This window comes from Stegodyphus dumicola, chromosome 7, assembly GCF_044657685.1.
Source record: "Stegodyphus dumicola isolate Sdum_Otavi_A_Nest chromosome 7, ASM4465768v1".
Taxonomy (NCBI): Eukaryota; Metazoa; Arthropoda; class Arachnida; order Araneae; family Eresidae; genus Stegodyphus; species Stegodyphus dumicola.
The window spans coordinates 89,682,140-89,703,838 of NC_140774.1; the positions used below are offsets into that span (position 1 = coordinate 89,682,140).

Consider the following 21,699-nt stretch of genomic DNA (forward strand, 5'->3'; position numbering starts at 1 on the left):
AACTAAACTATATTACAAAATTTTAATGATGATATTTCAGTTGAAAATATAGAAAATAAATAATAATAAGCCATATTAACTGTATTTGTTTGGCACCTAATAATAAATACAATTTATTTTTCCACTCATATTAATATTTAAATAATTTAACTTAAATCAAAATTCTGAACATTTTCTAAATTTTCATTGCATAACAGTTTTCCCTTAACATATATCCCAAGCAAAGTAATTTATGTAAAAAAGAGGCACATTTCTGAAATCAGAAGACGGGAAATTGCTTCATTCAGTCATCCTTTAACAGTAAAAGCTTAACTAACCCGCATACTCGGAAATTCCCGAATATTCCGGATAGTAACTGGAAAAAGAGGAGTGGGGGAGATTGTAGCTGTTATTTAAATTTAAATTTAAGCTAAATAAATTATTTTGACATTTCGATATGTGCATCATATAAAAACCAACGGAACTGACAAATATTCTGCGTAGAAAGCACAGTAAAACTCTTTTAAGTGTTCATAAACAAATCTCAGACTGAACATCAAAATTAATTATCAATGCAAAATTCCGCAAACGTTATTGCGCAATACGTGCCGCATAATTCTTCCATATGTGATATTACGCAATCGGAATCAACACCTGCCGGTATTCGGAGAATAAAGAACTAAATAAAGGAAAAGAAAGAGACTTACTAATCTGGGGTGTTTCTGATTCTAATTTTCAACAGACTATATTAAATTTCGGGAATAGAATCAATCTTCGCTTGGGTTGGGTAGACCGCAAAAACTTTTAGTCCTATTCAATCCAGATTGGTCAGTGGAAAAAAAAGGTCCGCTCCTTCAACATTAGAGATTTTGCGGAGAAACTCCCAACCTCCGTACTGTATAATGTATTGACAAAGAAAATGAAATTATTTTGACTATTCGATTACTTTCCTTTTATTTAAGCCATTCTGAATATTACTCCTTAGAAAGCTAATCTGTGTAAAAACACACCCATTTTCGGAAGTTTATCTATACTTCAGCAGTTACTGCAACTCTATTATTATAAATATTCATACATATGCTCATAATATAAGCATAACGATCATAATAAACACGAATATGAACTGACCATGCGGAACGAGAATGCAAATTATTAAAATCTTGATAGAAATTCAAACGTGCGTAGTATTTGGGTGGGAGGAAAAGAATACTGAATGTACCGGAATTTTCTACCGTTTTCGCAATTCTTTGACCAATAGAACGACGTGCACATGTCTGTACTCTCACGCGCACCACAGGTTACGTTAATGCAAAGGAAGGGGGAAAAAAAATTTCCGGGAGTATGATTCACGATCTGAAGTTGCATATAAGGAAGAAAAGTTGTTTATTTAGTTTTGGCTTTGGTACGGGGAAAAATGCGCATTCATTAAAAACAAAGGATTAAAACAAAAAATAAGCACTGAAAACAGAAAAATAAGGGCTTTAAAGAAAAAGTAAGCACCTATAAGGGCCTTTATATTTTATTTTCAAATATAAGGACTTATAAGCACTTGTAAGGACCGCTATGAACCCTGAAATAGCAGGTAGATTATATGCCAAATGGCATAGGTTAAAATGAGAAATAAAATCATAATCAGCATGATTCGTAACAGAAGATTGGCTGCTGCCAGTGCTGCTACTTGCCTAGAAAGAGATCTGCTGATCAGACAAACCTGAAAGCCTGATGTAGTTTTGAGGTTGACAAGTTTTGAAAGTTAGTTGTGCTCCATCTGTCTTATGCAGTTAGTGTTACAGCTTCATGTAGAGTTCCCGGGATTGTAACCTAGTTAATATATTTTAAGGTTCCAATAAGCCACTAATGCACCAGAGGTGATACGTTGTTTTGCATTAAATCTCACTAAATGCAAAGAATAAGTTTTGCATTAATTTTTACATTTTTGTGCTGTATCTTGAGATCACAATAAGGATTAATGAAAGGCAATAACTTGCCTTAATATGCATCGATAACTTTTAAAGGTGAGCAGTTAGTTATCAATAATTCAATTAGGTAGTTAAATACCCTTAATCGTCATAGATTTACATGACCCCTATTTAAATTTTATTTATTTTTTAAAAATATTTTTTGAAAAAGCACTATTAAAATCACAATCTAATAACATTTCACAGTTTAAAATGCATGTAATTTTAAATTATCATTAATTCTTAAATGGTATTAGGGTAATTCCACATTTAAAGCTATAAAATATTTATGTTTTGTAGCAACAACATATGACCAAATATTTACGTGTCTTTATAATTTGAAGCCTTCCCAGACATTTTGGCTTAATTTATATCAATTTTCTTCTCTTTAAACATCTTTCCTACCAATTAAAAATCTGTTTCAATATACAAATCAATGTTCCCACTAGTTTCTGTGTGCTTTATCTCCTAATTTGCCAGTCTCTTAACAGTGTACATAACAAGGTTTTACTTAATCTTCTAAAAGTTAAATAGTCCAAAACCTCTTATAGACATTAAGCAAATTATCGTTAAGTCTGAAAGTAACTACAAAGAACTAACATACAGGCATGTTCCTATGTTGACAAAATCAACTACAGCTTGTGGGGATGCAATTAAACAGGAACAGTCAAAATCAAACTAAAAGTGTGAACTAGTAGTCAAAGACTGCACAATTTAGTTTTAATCTAAGCTCAGTAACTCTATCACTGTAACAAATTCAAATGTTAGCGGCGATAATGCAAAGATGAATAATTACAAATTATCAGAGCTGGCAGAAACTAATGCAACATCCAAGTGGAGGGCAAAAATACTCTGTGTTTCAGTCCCAAAATCTCAGTTTAAAAACTATCTGACTTGCATTATGGTGAGGAAATGGAAAGGGGAACTTACAGTAAAGGCTAAAATTATAAAATACTGGTTAATTTGCATAATAATAACTGTACATATCATTGAAGAATAATTTTCTTCCTCTTTATGTATTCAGCTTCTTTCTTCAATTCGTTTCCTCATTAGAATTTTTGGAATTAATTAAAGATTTCTGTTATTCTAAAAAAACAGATGCATTTAGAACATAAAGAAAAAGCTGATAAATATGGAATGATGTATAGTAAGGGTTGGTTTCAGGGCCGATGAGGCAGAATTTTTAGTGACACACCGAGCAACAAAATCTAGAAACGGCAAAACTTTTAGAATTTAGGACAGGCAAAGGGAGCAGAATTTAGGATCCATGGAGACTGCATCAGGTGGGAAAATGCCTTGCACCAGCCCTGTGTATGATCCATCGGGACATATAAGGTGAATCTTTTAAAATGTCAGGTTTAAATTTCTTTATTAATAAAAAAAATCCCTTTCTATAATAAAATTTATTTTTTACAAATCCCTGCCCATGCGAAAAGATTAGAAACATTTTTGATATTTTCCATACTTGTGTCTAGTGAAAAGTTGAGAAAATAAAGGGAAGATGTTAAGAAAAAAACTTCTAGTATCAGAAGTACAACATTCAAACATTATGTTTTCATTGTCCTTCCAAAAATTCCCCAAAATGTAAGAAATTCATCCCAAACTTTCCGTAAAATACATCCATTATGTGTTAATATAATGACGACATTTTCATTTTGTCAATTTTTTCTGGAGCCTTCTAGAATTATGAGTCTGTAAATCTTGGCTTCAAATCCTCTTAAACTTTCCAAGTTGCAATGTTTAAAATCTTGAAGAAAAATTAGCCCTATCAATTCTGCAAGAGAAACATTTTGAAAAAAAAAAAAAAATCAGTGAGAAAAGTATAAAATTAATTTTATAGAGAAAACTCGTACATATTCTGACAATTCTGAGACAATTACATGGGAAAAATTCTTACCATGAAAAAATTAAAAGGTGTAGGGTTTTTCTTATTTTGTATAACAAATTTATTTTAAAGTTTTTTTGTTCTCAACTTTTCAAACTTTCCCTCACATTCTCTCACCAGGATGTAAATTTAAAGTTAAGTGAAGTGCTATTTAAACATGTGATTATCTCAGTTTATTCAGAGCATGTTTCGCTAGCCTAGCGCACGTTTCGTTGTTATTTCGCAGTCATGCAAGTAAGCCTCTTGGCCATATCAGTTTAGTATCATGCCGGTTAGATTTCTGTGAGTCCATCTCTTAGGAGTAATTTTGAAGTGCACTTGTTTATTTTTTAGATTTTTGATTTGTATTCTAGTGTATGTTTAGTTATTGCCACAAGTGAACACTGTTTTGTAACGCACAAAGTCCATGCATTCTGTTAATTTAGTGGACAAGTAGAGATGGATCTTACAAAGGAAGAAATTTTTAATTAATTACACTGCTCGACTTTGAAAATGCAAAACCAAGAAGGAGTGGTCAGAAAGTGATGAAATTTGGAAAAAATACAGAGACAGCAAGGAGCAATAAGTGACCTTTATTTCAAAATGATAGTCAAAATACAGAGTGAGAATGGCGTCGGCTCAGTAGGATGTAGGACCACCGCGGAACAGCGATGCACGAAGAAGCACGTCTAGGCATAGTGTCAATAAGAAAGTGGATGGTGTCCTGAGGGATGGCTCTCCATTCCCTATCAACCATTTGCCACAGTTCGTCTTCTGAACGAGGCAGGGGCAGAGTCTGCAAACGGCGTCCAATCACAACCTACACATGTTCGATTGGTGACAGGTCAGGAGAGTACGATGGCCAGGGAAGCATCTGTTTACCTTGCAGAACATGTTGGCAGATGCAAGCACTGTGCAGTCGGGCATTATCCTGATGAAAAATTGCATTAGGCAGCCCCTGAAGGTAGGGGATTGCCGACGGCCGCAGTACATTATCCAAGTATTGTTGGGCTGTCATAGTACTCTGAATACAAACTAGAGGTGACCTGGAATCGTAGGCAATATCACCCCAAACAATTATGCCATGTTATCATGCGGTGGGCATTCCACAGTTACTGCCAGATTAGATCTGTTTCCACATTGATGCCACACACGTATGCGGTGACTGTCACTGGATAAACAGAAGCGTGACTCATCTGAGAACACAACATTTTGCCATTCTGTCATCCACATCGCTCCAGTCTGGCACCATTCTAAACGTTGGCGTCTATGCTGTGGGGTCAATGGCAGTCTTCTTAACGGACAGCATGAGTGCAGGTCACATTCAAACAGTCGACGGGAAATGGTTTTGGTCGACACGGGAACATCCAGAGTATCTTGCACATGCTGCAGAATCGCGGTGCAAGTGACTTGCGGGACCACCACAGCTTGTCAGCGGATGCGTCGATCCACGCGTGCTGACGTCACTCGGACTGCACCGCATCCCTCCTTCTTCCTACATTTCCCTGTTCCAACCATGTTTGCCATTGTCGATGCACCGTGCTCACATCCATGTGGGTATCAGCTGCGATTTGACGTAAGGACCAACCCGCCCTTCTCAGTCCAATCACCATACCCCCCGTAAAATCGTCTATCTGCTGGAAGTGCCTTCGTTGATCGTTCGGAAGTGCCTGGCATTCTCTCGTATTACACGTATCCTCCGGGACAAAAACAAACTTTCTTTGATAATTTGTCTGGCAGAAATAACGAGACGAATATTGCCCATTCTGCAAGTTCCTTCCCTTATACCTTACTTCAACTGCGATGGAGAGCTGCACATTTCACATTATTTGCATAACTCAGTGACGTGCGTCTACTCTAAAATTTGCATAAATTTCTGACCACTCCTTCTTGGTGTTGCATTTTCAATGTTGAGCAGTATATATAGCTATTTTGCTTTTGCTATGAACTGTTTCGTAAATTGTGCTTTATAGCATTTATTACCTTGTTTATTTTTCAGATTAAAATAATATGTAATAAATCGCCAAAATGGAAAGTAATGCCCCTTTATAATTTGACAGCAAAAGAAAATAAAAGTTAATGTTATTTCTTAAATGTTTATTAATAAAAGTTAATGTTATTTCTTAAATGTAATTTAAATATATTAACATTATTTTAGTTAAATTTATCAATGTTTCCAAAAAAAAAAAAAAAATCATCGAAAAATTCTCAGATCTCTGAATTAAAAATTTCTATAGAAATTAATTTTAAAATCGCCAAAATTTTGATAAGTCGCCAAATTTAGAGCTGTTTAATAAAAGAATTCACATCCCCAAAAGCAGAAAGTTGTTTAAATGCTCTTCATTAGAAAAAAAAAAAATGAAATAATTTTGAAATGCTTATGCTTCACTCCTTGCTGAGAAAAAAGTATTATTATAAACTCCCTTTATATTAGAAATAGGAACAAATTATAACCCATAAACACATCCAAAAGATAATCATATTTGTCAGTGAATTGTCAAAAATATTCCTCAATAATGATAATTCACATTCAAAACAACAGTCGCAAAAACAAGACAGAAATTTCAGATGATTAAAATTAAGGAACTTCTGCTGATTTTTGACAAAATTAAGGACTTTTAAGGACCAAAAATCGGTTAAAAAAAATAAAAAAAACCACTAAGGATTTTTAAGGAGCGTATGAACACTGTATTTACCTACTTTACACATAAGTAAATATATGCAAGTAAAGGCTACTTTACTTACATGGACTTGGCATAAACATTTACTTACTTTGCACTCCAGTCTATTTTTCCAGGTATTGAAAAAACTGGATTGGAAGCTTGGCCATATCCTCTTGTTTTTTGTACTGGTGTTCCATTTACAGTTGGCTGAGAATTTCGTCGATCAAACGAAGGAGGTGGATATGCATTATTATTATTATAATGACCTAAAATACATTTTACTTTAAATTGCAATAATGTAGTATTTTAAAACTTTATCTTGTTTAATGAATTAACAAAATAGCATGCAATTAAATATCACTTACCACTCAATTTTAACCTTGATGAGTCATTATACAAAACATTTCTAGTATTTTGCACACCAACATATCTTGGTTTGGCAGTATACTGTTGCTTTGCAGAAAACCGTGCAACCATCTCCTGATGTGATGGCTGCCTGCTAATACTGAAAATAAATATAACAAAGAAATTATTCATAGACTAATTTAATTTTTTTAATGAAAAGTAATGAAAACAGAATAGAATATAACATTGTATTGAAACTGCTTTATTTCTATTCATATTACAAATATGTCTATGGAATTAAAATTATAAAAATTATAAATCTAAATTATTAACCAAGTGATATTAGAAAGACACATATTAAGTGGCTAAATATAGTCATACAGGAAAGAAATTTTCATATTAATTTCATGTTCTCATCCACATCTCGGAGTTATAAATTTTAGATACACAGAAAAATAACACAATTAAATAGTAAACTAAAAATTTCAGATACACAGAAAAATGATAAATAATGTATAAATAAATGATATTTCTAATTACATTTTGTCTCTGTCCACACTGTTTTCAGAATCTGAAGGGCCGTCATTTTCTTGTGATATATGATCACCCCACCTCCTTCTGTAAGCTGATTTTTCCTAGACAAGAATCAAATATATTAATATTCTGAAATTAATATATTATCAAAAATATTATTTAAATTTAAAAAAAGTAACAAGAAGACATGTACTGCATATTACAAAAGAAAATTTTTCTCCATACAGAATTTTCAAAAAGTAAATATTACCATTGTTTATAATATTGTATGAACGCACAAATTCTTGCAGATACAAAATTCTTTTAAAAACTGTACCTTACATCTCATGTTTTTCGTGAAAAACATGACTATTTTATTAGCTAAAAATAATTACCAAATTAAAGGAACTGAAATGATTTTTCTCTTCTGAATTTTGTAAGAGGGGTGAATAAAATATCATTAAAAAAAACTATCGTTTTCACAAAGTATTGTTCAAGTTAAATTACATTATAACAGTTCAGATTTACTTTAGGATTGTTTTATAGTGTTGATGAAAATTAAATATACAATACTTGAAATCGTAAATTTAATTGAAGGAAGCCATTATACCAAATACATTCCATAACTTAGGTCAAAGATGACTTGAAAATTGTTTACTTATGTTTCATATGATGGATTATTCTCTAATTACTATTCAATTCTGATACAAATAAAAAAAGTAATAGACATTACACATAAGATAACAGTAACAGAATTCAGAAATGTACTTGTACAATCTTTTGGCAGTAATATGTAGTGTCTAGCACACTTTCAGCATAGAAATACCCCAGTGGCAGAACTAGCTGAAATCACAAGAAATTACTGACATTATGAATTATGACAAATGGTTAGCAATTCATTTATCCCATGAAAAAGGATCCAAATGGAAGAAATATGTAAAAATCTGAGGTAGCCAAGACTGGAGAATACAAAGGGCAAAAGACACTGATTTTTCTGTGCCTTAAACACACACTTGATTATATTTGATCTTGCAGGTGTTTAGGATCCAAGATGGCAGTATACATCATTTGTGACTATTTGGGCATGCAGCAAAATCTTATAATTCACCACAGAGTTACTACTACTCTGTAACACACAAATCAGAACACGAGTGCAAATATGGTATGGACATTTAATTCCACAGTTCCCCTTTATTCAGTCATTGTGTTATTTGTTTTTATTTAAAGCATCCATTTTTGATCAACAGTAAAGATTTGATATGAAAATGGATACCTATTCTAACACTGTTTTTTTAAAGTTATCTATGTTTCCAGTTATTTCATCTGCTACCATTTTGGACTACAGTTTAAATTCATGCAAAATTACTAATCTCATATTTATATTGTCAACATTGAAATCTAAAAAACTGGTGGATTTTTGTGATGAAATCGGAGGTTTCTATGCTGACCTGTGACACCATTTCAAATTAATTCACTTCAATGTATGATTCAGGTTACTAAAGTATTCATAATATAATTCTGATGCAAAATATATTAGTATTTAATTGGATGTTCTATTTGTTATGTTCTAGCTAATTTCATTTTTAAAAAATTTTCTAATAAGCTGATACTGAGAAAATCACAAATAGTAAAATTTATCAAAACTTTATTTATCAAAGTTCTTTTAAATACGATGAAAATAAAATTAATGATTAATGTACATAGTATTTGTGTGGATAAACCTAGTAATGTACCATATATTGAAGTAAATAAAATTAAATACAAATATTAACTGATTATATATTGCTTGAATCTTCATATAAAAATCTATGTACATCTCCATTAGATTAAGACAAGTCAATTAAAATAAAATTCAATAAGATCAATAAAAATGTCATACAGTACATTTTAGATGAAATACAATTTCTCTGATTTAAGTTTCATCAATTCAATAAATTTTATTTATTGCAGAGAAACATTTTCTTTAGTAAAGGCTAAAAATTAAAAACCAGGAGTTGGGTGATGCACTTGAAGAGTTGGCAGCAATGCTCCATATTCCATTGCTCCATAATACCACAAACTGCTCTGATCTGACTGAAATATCTTTTCCCATGCAAAAACAGAACTTATTCATTTTATAGAGAGAGACTAGTAATTCTTACTAACTATCTCTAAAGACTAGCTTTCCAAAGTTAGCATAAAGTCTGAGATCCAGAATATTCAGGACTTTGGTGATTCCGGATCTTAGATCATCAGTTTAAGTAAGATGACATATATAAATTATTAAAATTAAAAATAATGGAATAATGAAACATTTATGACCATAAAGGAATCAAACAGTATAAAAAAGGTCCATATTTATTTAATTAATAATATTTATTGTATAAATATTATTAAAGGCCCACCAGCAGCCAAGTGGTAAAAGCCCTGAACACTGATAGTTCGGTGCGGGGTTCAAGTCCTGGCGAACGGGCTGGCTGCATGGGCTTTTTCGTTGTTTTCCCCACGTGTTTGAGCTAGTTTCCCGTAAAAAGACATTCACGGGGCATTCCTCCCTTTCCATGTAGTGCCTTAAACATTTCTCTCAATGTAAGTTGTTTAAGCTGTTATCCCCAATACTTTCTCTTTAGTATTATATACTAAAGTTTTTAATGATCTTATTGAAGTTCTGTAAATGCAGCATTAAGAATTCCCACTAAATCATCAATCAAAATTGTTTCACTCTCAAAAAACTCTTTGTTACCATCACTATTTTCACTATTGGTAGTACTGTTTTCTGGAATGAAAACCATAATACACATTTTGCAGTGTATTAGTTGACTGCTGATTGAAGCATTGCCATTGTAATGGAAAAAAAACTTCTGTTACAGCATCTTCATTTATTATCTCTTCTTCACATTCCTTCACTAATTCTATTAATGCAAAAATTTCGCCTTTTGCCTGTGATAATTGAAAATCTTCAAATTGCCAGCTATTATCTAATCATCATCAGCATTAAAAAATATAGTAGCTGGCCATTAATTACGCCAAAGTTTTTTAAATATCTGCAGACGTGTCCCTCCTTTCTCTGCTGCTGTTCAAACAAAATTAATCCAGTATGAGCACATCCTATTTGATGTCTTGAGGTTCACTTATTTTTTAGGACAGACAGAAAAATGCTACACTTCCACCTCCCACAGCCCACCAAGCACTGAAAATCTGGTCTTAGCAAACATCAATTAATGTACTGTCATTGGCCAAGATGTGATTCCCTAGCCAGCAAGTGTTTGAAAATTGACATGCACAAATCTTAGTTAATGGGGATAAAAATACCTTTCTTCCCATTATCCGTGTCTTAAATATTATATTAGCCTTAGAAAAACAAATAATTAAAAAAAAATTGCTTTCGGTTTTGAGATTTAGATATCAGATTATTTCAAGTATTGGACATCTACATTTCAGACTTCGTATTGCATTTAATATTTATATGATCAAAAACATTTTAAATATTTTTACACATTCGCAAAAGTTTAACACTCTACATATAAATTAAATATACTCTTCTTAAGCACATAACAGTATCAAAATTAAAGGATAATGAGAAAAAATAATAATAACTGTAATAATTTGTTAATTAAATACAACTGAACAAAAAATTTCACTTCTGCACATACGTTAGGAACAAAAAGGTGCAAATTTGGTAATTGACTTTGGTGATTCCGGATCTTGACTTTGGTGATTCCGTTATGTGCAATGGACACATGTAAAAATTCCAGTCAACACTGTTATTTAAAGTGAATGTGGTTTCTGACAGTGATCAGTTATGACTTGAAGGAATCCTTTAAGGGAAGGTAAAAAATGGCAAATAACTAGTATAGAATCAAGAGAGGTCAAATACGAGTATAGGCCACCCAAGATCTGAATATCCCTTAGAGTGTTATATCAACAGTATAGAGCTGCTTTTAGTACCAGATCAGCTGATGGACAGCCTGGTTAAAGGCAACCAAGAGCAACAACTGCATAAGACAGTTTTCTGTCATTGGCTTGGAGAAACTGTAAAGACAAGAGATTTAGTTTCAGACCTTCAGGCTACGACAGAAACTCAAATTGGCCATTCTACTGCTAAACAATGACTTAATAGGGTTAGATTGTATATGTGAGTAAGCTAAAATAGTTTGTGTTCCACTCCAGCTTCCAGAGGGGCCTATTAAATTGGTGTCGTCGTCATGTTTAATGGAGCCAAGTTGACTAGGCCTAAGTACTGTTTACTGGTGAATCCAGATATTGTCTGAAGATAGATTCTACATGTGTTTTGATCTGGAGAGTGGAAGGAACATGCAACTTTCCCTTGCCTTCCCTTGCCTGTGAAATATTCGTTCTTGGCTAGTTGACTAGGCCTAAGTACTGTGTACTGGTGAATCCAGGTATAGTCTGAAGAGAGATTCTACATGTGTTTTGATCTGGAGAGTGAAAGGAACATGCAACTTTCCCTAGCCTGTGAAATATCCCGTTCTCACGTCTGTGGTTTAATGGTTTGTGGAGGAATAACGACAAATGAATGCATCAAGCTGCATATTCAAGCAGGCTCTGTAACTGCTCGGAGATATGTGGATGAGGTACCGAAACACCAAATAAACTGTTTAGGGGTGCTGTTGGCCCAGAGTTTTTTCTAACTGATGACAATGCTCAGCCTCATCAAGCATACGTGTTGTCAGAATACTAGCAAACAGATGATATCACTTGAATGGATTAGCCACTTTACTCACCCAAATTGAAACCGATTGAGCATTGTGGGATGCCTTACGGCACTGAATTTCAGCATGCCAAATTCTTCTCGAACCCTCCACGAGATGAAAAATGCACTGTTAAAAGAGTGGCATGCAATTCTACAAGACTCGATTAACACTTTGGTAGCATCTATAAAATCAAGAACTGAGGTATCTGTTCAAGATGACGATATATCTTATTAAAGAAAATATTTTTCCACATCTTTCCATCATTTCCATAAATTAGGTTTTGATTTCAACATTTTATGAATAATCAACTGCTAAATGTAATTTATGTTAACTAATGCTTTTGTACAAATTTCTATTAACAATTTTTCATCAAATATCAGTTACTCTGTCATTCTCCTTTAATTTTGATGAACAGTGTATATTCTTAAACACATGATTGTCACCGTGAATCATAAGTTAGAAAACAGATATAAAATTGCCTAAAGATAATATTTAACATTCTGATATTTTGCTTTGCATTCCAAATATTGTGATGTAAGAAGATTTACCTCAGAAGCTTTCAGTTTAGGGATATTTTCATTATATGAATCTGGTAGGTGCCTATTAAAAGCAGATACTCTGCGATTTGTTTGAGCCATTGGCTTTAATCCATTCTGGAAATAAGGGTAACGTGCTGCCTAAAAAATAAGATATAATTTCATTAGTGGAAACACATTCTGTTCATCCAAATTAAATATTTTTCAAGGTTCCATTAAAAAAAAGAACTTGAATCACTACACAAAAAAGGGGGGGTGATACATTTTTTAACTGGAATGGTAAAATATTGTTCTTTCATATATATATTTAATTTTTAAATGTAAATGTACTAAAATGAAGAACACTTACCAGAAATTCACTTATTATAAATGAAACTTATCTAAGTACACTTTAAATTTAAAAAAAATGACAGGTATTAGCATTGAGTTAACAGCCTCTAATTTCAAACATTTTTAAAATATTTCAAGGCAATACTGGGTTATAGAAAAAAGTTTTGCAGTTTTTTTTAACAATAAATAAAAACAAAGCAGCAAAAAAATATAAGAAACTTTCATTGAATTAGATATGCACCCTGTTGTTCTACGACTTTTTGTCATTGATCCATTGATCCAGCAGTTAGGAAGTTCCTTAAAAAAAAAAAAAAAAAAAAAAAAAAAAAAAAAAATCAGTCTTATTCATAAAGAAGTTATCTAGGTGTGCAATTTCAGTCTCCAAAGAAGTTTTGAAGTGCCTTGAACAGATGGAAATCTGAGAGGGTATGGCTTGATGAATATGGTGGGTGACCCAAAATATTCCAACATAATCAACAGTCTTTGTCTAACATTCATCAAAATCACAGACATCACCTCGGCGATAGGCCAGTTCTGGGCATTTTGCTTTGATTTCATTACAGCTGAAAACACTGCCATAAAAATCATGGAAGGATAAAAAAAATAAATACCATTGCCATTATTCTAAAACATTCTTGTAGAAAGTAAAGCAATTAAAGAGCTTAGCAAATTTAAAACATCATCTCAGAAAGCACTGTGGTAAAAAATAAAGCATTTACAAATTATCATATGATGATAATATTGAAGGAATGTTTTCAGACTTTAAAAGTTTTAAATGCATATTTACATAATGATTTGCGATCACAAAAAGAAGTGAGAAATATTTTTGCATTCATATTTCATATTTTTGAATTTTTTCAATAAATAAATAAATAAACGAATACAATTTTATAAAGGAAATTAATTAAATAATGATCTTTTAATAATTAACTACACAAATTTAAAATCCTATTAATTCCTATTAGTAGCATTAATTTCTACTCGCTTTCAATTTTTAAAAAGCTTAAGTTTCCTTGCATTTTCAAAAAGAATTATTAGTTTATTAAAAATTATAAAATATAAAGCTAAAAATATTCCCCATTCTTGTACTCATAAATTATTATGCAAATATGAATTTAAAATTTTTGAAATCTGAAACCCCCTCCCTGAGGTGCTATCATCATTTAATAATTTGTAGATCATTTATTGCTTACCACAATATTTTCTAGAGATATTTTTAAATTGTGGGTTTTTTTTTAAACCACTTAATTTTCTATGATGATGTTTTATACCATACTATTTTTATAACAGAAATATTTTTTCTTTGTTTTCTCCCACAGTAGTATTTACTATGATGGTTTCTCCTTGTATTGTTTTCTTCGATGTTTTTTCTTTTGTGTTATTTTTGCCTGTAACCAACCAAATCAAAGTGAAGCATCCAAAACTGACCAATTATCAAGCTGTTGCCTTACATCATTACAATGTTCAGCCCCACATTTCAATGAATGTCAGATAAAGACTTATTAAGCATGCCTGGAAATGTTTTGTATCACTCCTCATATTAATTAGGACATGCTCCCTCAGATGTTCACCTCTTTGGGTTACTTCAAAATTCTCTGAACAGCATGTAGTTTGCTTCTTAGGAGATGGTTAAACTAAATAACTTCTTTCTGAATAAACGTAATGACTTTTTTAAAATAAAACCTTTCCAGCTGCTGGAGAGATTGTGATGTTTGCTCCCCCAATGTTTTCCTTTTGCACTATTTTCTCCACAATGTTTTCAGCCGTCACCTTTTTTATTTTTGTTTTTAAAACTGCCATATAAGAACAGCATTTTTCTGAATTTATTACCTGATTTGGTGGCAACTATTCATAGTATACAACTCCTTTGTAGTCCCACCAAAACAGAAAGCATTACTCTTTTTGGACACAGACCCCCTCTCAATGTTACCAAAGGCAGTTCTTTTAGCTTATCAATTTTTTTCTTGTATTGTTATTGTAGAGATGTGTCTTGTATTGTCTTGTACTTCTCATCTCTAGAAATGAGCAGTTTAATGAAAAAACACTGAATTTTGCACCGAACACTGATCTCTTTGTATATAGAGCAGATGTGTACTTTTTGAGTTTCAGCATGTGATTGTTTGAAAAGAAATACAAGAGCTCCTTTAGAGCAGATAAACTTATTTGCTATTTAAGAAGATTAAGAGATAGTTATTAGTCGCTTATGAAGTATGGAGTATCCATACATAATATACGGTTTATGTACACAGTCTCCTTCAAATGACCATATACTGTACTCTTTGGAATATTTATTCTCTTTAATAGTTCCTGAACTGTATAACATAGATTTTCACACTGAGTTTTGTTTTGATAGCTCCTTGTTTACAAAGGATGGTCATTCAGAGCAGGCATTATCTTTGAGGCTTAAATTTATCTCAATCCATCTCAAACCATCTTTGAAGTGTGTCATCAGAAACAGCACTTTGTTCGCATATAGCACAAATGTTACAAGTAGTTGGATTAGCAATTTCCCCTTTTCACTTTTTTTCTATCCCCGCCCCATAAAAGACCCTAATATGATGAACTCTTGGGTTGCCCATTCTTCTTAGTAATACATTGAAACAAAAATACTTGAAATCATATATTCAACGCTTAAGTTTTCATTGCATATAACACAGTCACGCAATTCCTGATTTGGGGATTAACTGTACATAAATATAAAACTGAAATGGGAATCTTAACAGCTGCACACAACATCAGAAGATGACCTGCCCGGGTTAAGCTCCTTGGCAGTGAAAACTGATCCTAACAAATCACTTGTTTTATTCTCACTGTATGTTCTTCACTGCAGTTTAATCACAACCATTTAAATAAAAACTTTTCCAGATTTCACACTTTTTAAACATACCAAATATCACAACTTAATCAACAATCAACTGCAAAATCTAAACCTCTTTACTTAGTCTGCATATACCAATAAAAACATGAAATCACCATTTGAGGTGGTCATACTTACTCTATTGAAGACAGCTTTTATTATAATTATTATTTAATACCTGAGAAAGATGTTTGTGTATAATTTTGTGTTAGTGTGGTAAAACTATTGTGAAAAAAAGTGCTTTCATGCAACTTGTGCCTGTTACTGTGTTACTTTTGTTAATATTTTGGTACCGCCTAAAATATCTTACACGTGATTTCTTACACCCACGTAGCTCTAATCTAGCCATGCAGCTGAAAATTCCTCTTATAATTCACAAAACAACCAGGTTGAGAAATTCATTCCTTCAAATCAACTATAAGCAAAACTTAAAACCAGAATAATGTACTGTGTCTATATCTAAGATTTTGCTTAAATTTCCTTTTAGGCTTAAAATAGTTCTCGGAACAATAAAAATATTGCTATAAATTTTGTAAACATTTGTGTTTGTAATTGAGGTGTTATGTATTTGCATAGTGTTATGTATACCTTTTATGCATTTATTTAGTTATTTTATGCAATATTTTTACTTCACATTTTTGTTTTCTTTTATTTTTTAATACAGTTTGCAGCCACATATTATATTTGAAACTATTTATTTCATGCATTACATTGTAAATCTTGTAATCATGAATCATTATACCTTTGAATTATAATTATAGTTCACGTAGAACCAGATGCAGAAACAAACATGTTCCCAACTAGATCTTAGCAACAGTAAGCAAATTCTTTCCAACTTGATGATATTCTGGAAGTTTCTAAAAATGTGGTTTAGAAGCATTAGCAGCGATTTTCTCGAAGCTTCCAGAAATGCTCAGTCACTGAGTTAATTCAAAGTGTGTGACTGGTTTGAGACTTTCACTCAATAAAATTTTGCACTGAGAGTAATTCTGGTGATCTGTGATATTCTTTGCATGTTAAGGAGAATTTGCCTTTTTTCATTCTTTTTCTTTTTTTTCTATTAATAGTTAATTATATTACTGTATAAACTGACCTTTTCCTCGATAAGTTTCAATTATTCTTGTTTATCGGGTCTAGTAAGCAGATCTCCACAAAAACGCAGAAATGCAATAACTGGTTTCAAAAGTGAAGATCTCTTTGAATGCTTATTATGGAGATGAAAGCACTCAAAGTCATTAAGGATATGACTGCAACCAGCCAGGAAGAAGCGGCAGCCATTACCAATGAAATGAAGGCTGAGAGGGAAAAACTCCACTGAGAAAATGTTGCTGAAATAGAGATAAGTGAAGAATTTGATAAAAGCACATACAGACCTTTAATGATACTTCAGACACCAAGTATGGAAAACTGTATATGTTGCTAACATGACAATTCAGGCCACAGAAGAAAAATTCAAGAATAAGCTAGAATTTGTTAGTCAGAAAACTAGAATGTAAAATTATCTGTTAATGACAAAGTTGTTAGTATCATTGAAGAAATTTCAACACTAAATTATACTCCTGAAAATGAGCTACAGATATAAGGGCAAACAATTTTGGAACCAGCTCAGCTTTCTGTGACTGATGTTCCAGCTAATCTTTCTGTAAACATTATCCTGTTCAGTTATGTTGTCTCATATCAAGCTCCAGCAACATTATGGGAAATGGTACTTTTCCGTTTCGCTGACGCAAATCTCGCCAAGATAAAAAATGCTAACAAATGCTAGTTCTAAGAATTTTTAATTTTGAAGGCTTAAACATTTTAATATCGTATAAACTTTTGTAAAAAGCCAATAAATAAAGACAATAAATTTGCAAAATAACATCAGTTTAAGAATTTATTATGCTTTTACAGTTCAACATCCTAATTCGCCGGTTCGTATCATGTGACCCTAAGTGATCTCATCTCACATAAACTACGCTATAAAAATCTAATTCTCTCAGTAATTATCTACACTAATTTCCAGTTTAATTTGGATACAAGTTTAAATGCAAGAAATACTTCAATTCATACGAATAGCTTATGTAAAACCACAGTGCTTTATTTCGCTAGTGCATTGTCATTAGAATTGGTGAAGTTAACCCTTTACTTTGCCTTTTCTATATTTTTGCCTTCAGGTGAGCGGTGTGATGACATCATGATTGACTTAATTACCATGAGTGGCCTTAGGGCATAAAATTGAACTATCTGGTAAAAATTCTATGTAATTGCATGCCAGTATTGAAAAAACAATCAATCTGATAAGAAATGGCTCCGACTTGTTTTGAAAATGAGGTGTAAAAGGTTACCAGCGAAGATATTCTGTTTGGCATCAGTTGTACCATTACTTTATTGCCTGCGGCAGCAAAACAGAAAAGTACCTGGGAAATTATTAAGGAATGTGTGTAAAATGCAGCATGAAATGATTTTGTAAGTTAACAAAGGGAAGTTCTCCTCCAAGGGAATTTTCTCTAAACATCTTCAAGATCTATGTTTTCAAGCAAGTGCCTGGTGACAGTGAAGAAGAAAAAAGGGATGATTTGGTTATTTGCACAGTTCTGTGAAAACAATGTCCAGAACTTTCATCAATTACGGCTTCAAACTGAAGAATGCAGTTGTAAAAAGGCTCATGTTTGACAAGACTTTTCTTTAAACTTTTGAGACTACTTTAGAGTTTTGGGGATGCTAAAGGTACCCTTTAAAACCCTTTTAAAAGAAAATTTAATCATATGGAAACCAGACAACACTTATTTAACTAGCTGTCTACTAAATTTAATAAGGTTAACTTGCAGTTAATAATTACAATCTAAATGTAATAAAAACCAAAGTCCATCACTGCAGCTTTTCTTTTACCTGAATTAACCTAACTAAGCAAAATGTTGGACAGTGAGAATTTTTCGTTTCCCAGTTTGTTACAAACTGCCACGATGAAGATAGTCCATCACTGCAGCTTTTCTTTCACCTGCATTAACCTAACTAAGCAAAATGTTGGACAGTGAGAATTTTTCGTTTCCCAATTTGTTACAAACTACAAACTGCCACGATGAAGATATTTCAGCTTGCGTTCAACATTTAAATGCCCACCACATAGACTTTAAAAACAGGTTTGAGGATGTTTAGACTGTGGAAATACACTCACATTTGTGAAAATTGCAACACCATGAAGGACTTACGCGAGTGAGCTGAAATTTTCAGGAAATGCAAAGTAGCGCATGATATGCAAATGATTAGAATTGCAAATCCGTAGCGCATGCGTATGCTGAGCAGCGCCCTCTGAACGGCTGATGGATCCGAATAAATAGACGGCTGTAGCGAGGCGTGTATGGTTATCAGTGGTTATCTGCTAGTGGTAAACGTTAACTCAATCTGTACTTATGCCTCGTCGATGAAAGAGAGCGAGATTTGAACAACTTACAGAGTTTGAACGAGGGAGAATCATTGGCCTTCGTGAAGCTGGATTGTCGTATCGTGCAGTAGCCTCTCGTGTGCAGCGTAACAGCAGCACAGTGATGCGCGTTTGGAAGCAGTGGACGGACGAGTGTCGGACAACTCGGAAATCCGGGAGTGGACCCCGAAATGTGACGTCAGCTCGCGATGATAGACACCTGGTCCGCATGGCGCGGACGGATCGTACAGCTTCCTCTAGACAATTGGCAGCACTGTGGTCAATAGCTACAGGTGTTTCATTGTGTGCTTCATGAATTCGTAGACGTCTGCTGCAGTGTGGACTGTGCGCACGGACTCCTTTATACAGGATCCCCCTAACGCACGACCATCGCCGCCTGCGGCTACAATGGGCCAATCAGCATAGAGACTGGCGTGCTGATTGGCAGCATGTCGTGTTTTCTGACGAATCCCGCTTTAATTTGTGGTACCATGATGGCCACATTCGTGTCAGACGCTATGCCGGTGAATGCCACCTTCCGGAGTGCATTATCGAACGCCACAGTGGACGAACACCCGGAGTTATGGTCTGGGGCGCCATAGCATATCATAGACGATCTCAATTGCTACGAATTGTGGGCAATCTGAACAGCAACCGGTATATCCGTGAAGTTCTACAGCCCGAAGCTGTTCCCTTCCTTCAAAGCTTGCCAGGCGCTGTATTTCAACAGGACAATGCCCGCCCTCATACTGCTCGGATTGTTAAATCCTTCTTTGCAGCGCAGCAGGTACAGCTTCTTCCTTGGCCTGCGTGTTCCCCGGATATGTCGCCAATTGAACATGTGTGGGATGTCATTGGTCGGCGTCTTGCTCGTGATCCTCGTCCTGTTGCGTCTGCAGATGAACTTTGGGTACGCGTACAAACGATATGGAATGCTCTTCCTCAGTCAGACATTCAAACTTTGTTTGACTTCATGCCACGTCGTGTAGCAGCACTTATTGCGGCGCGTGGTGGCCACACAAAATACTGATTCTGATCTCTTGTTCTTGTTTGTTTGCTTTGAACATTTAATCATTTATTTGTACCACTACCACTCAACTGTGTATTAAATTGCATTCAATTATGACGATTCCTTCTTGGTGTTGCAATTTTCACAAACGTAAGTGTACCACAATGAATTAACAATCTATAGAGTGACAATCTATAGTCCATCACTGCAGCTTTTCTTTCACCTGCATTAACATAACTAAGCAAAATGTTGGACAGTGAGAATTTTTCGTTTCCCAGTTTGTTACAAACTGCCACGATGAAGATATTTCACCTTGCGTTCAACATTTAAATGCCCACCACATAGACTTTAAAACCAGGTTTGAGGATGTTTAGACTGTGGAAATACCACAATGAATTAACAATCTATAGAGTGACATTGAAGAATTGAGTATCACTTTACAAAAACAACTGACAGGAATAAGCCTTAATTTAACATTTAGTTTTAAAAGGGATATCAGCAATTATGGCTCTAGATAGGCATACCTGTTACTTATCATGCATTATGGACTATTTTACAAGAAAGTTTTTGACAGCTTTTCTACTTTAATACACCATGAAATGGGATTTCAGTACAGTTGCCACTATTCTTAGGGGGAGGGGAGATTGGAAATCATTGGCCAAAGTATGTGTGTATGTATGTGTGTACTTATTTTTTGTAATAATATTAATAAATATGCATTTTGTGCACTTTGATTAATAGAGGTATATGAATTAAAACTTTGCACACTTTTTTATTTCAAAATTTTCCACTCTACAGTAAATAACTATCAAAGTGATGTGTGTGTGTGTACGGTGTCAAAAGCACTTTTGAAGTTGATGTATTTTTTTAAATTCAATATTAGGGTAGCATTCTAGAACCACTCAGACAGTGCAAAACTTCACCTGACAGCTGTTACTATTAGATAAATTTTCACCATATCGGATAAATTTCTCACTTATCACGTGACATTTCCATACATTTTTCTTTCACCTGAGTGTTTTGGAATGGTAAAACTTTACCCGCAGAATTTCACCCTGTTTTGGAATGCTCAAGCATTAATATTACATCGCCTCACAAGTTTTGGAATGAGAAAAATTCAGCAAGTGGTCTAGAGAACAAAAAAGTTTGGAAATTTTTTTAGCTAAAGTTTTGCCCTCCCCCCCCAAAAAAATAATAAAGTGCATACCATTACAGCAGTTGGCCTTTTGTCGGGGTTCCATCGAAGCAGATCCTTCAACAAAGAAAAACCCTCTGGACTAATATTCCTAACAACTGAGTGCAAGGAAGATTCTGTAAAATGTGGGAATTTGAAATTCATTGCTAAAGCAAGTCGATATCCTTCAGGCCAATCTCTCTAGAAAACAAATTTTATAATATGAACTATATAAAAGCAATTCATTTCAATATAAAATTAGAAGTAAAAAAAATGCCAAATCTAATACTGCAATAATGTAATAATCTTGCAATATCACTGTAATTTATAACTAATTATTTAGATAAAATATAATAGAGAAATACTTACATTAG

General features: G+C 33.4%; 1 protein-coding gene across 8 annotated transcripts in view; it reads right to left on the reverse strand.

Annotated features, from left to right (window-relative positions):
- The window catches only part of LOC118192469 (serine/threonine-protein kinase ICK-like), a 148,307-nt gene that overhangs the window by 10,751 nt on the left and 115,857 nt on the right, over positions 1–21,699 (reverse strand). For all 8 annotated transcript variants that reach the window (XM_035363453.2, XM_035363449.2, XM_035363456.2 and 5 more), the window contains 5 exons: positions 21,359–21,526; positions 12,565–12,693; positions 7,350–7,444; positions 6,830–6,969; positions 6,574–6,730 (listed from right to left, as the gene is read on the reverse strand). In XM_035363453.2, the coding sequence (XP_035219344.1) occupies positions 6,574–6,730; positions 6,830–6,969; positions 7,350–7,444; positions 12,565–12,693; positions 21,359–21,526 (689 nt within the window). The remainder of the gene's footprint in view (positions 1–6,573; positions 6,731–6,829; positions 6,970–7,349; positions 7,445–12,564; positions 12,694–21,358; positions 21,527–21,699) is intronic.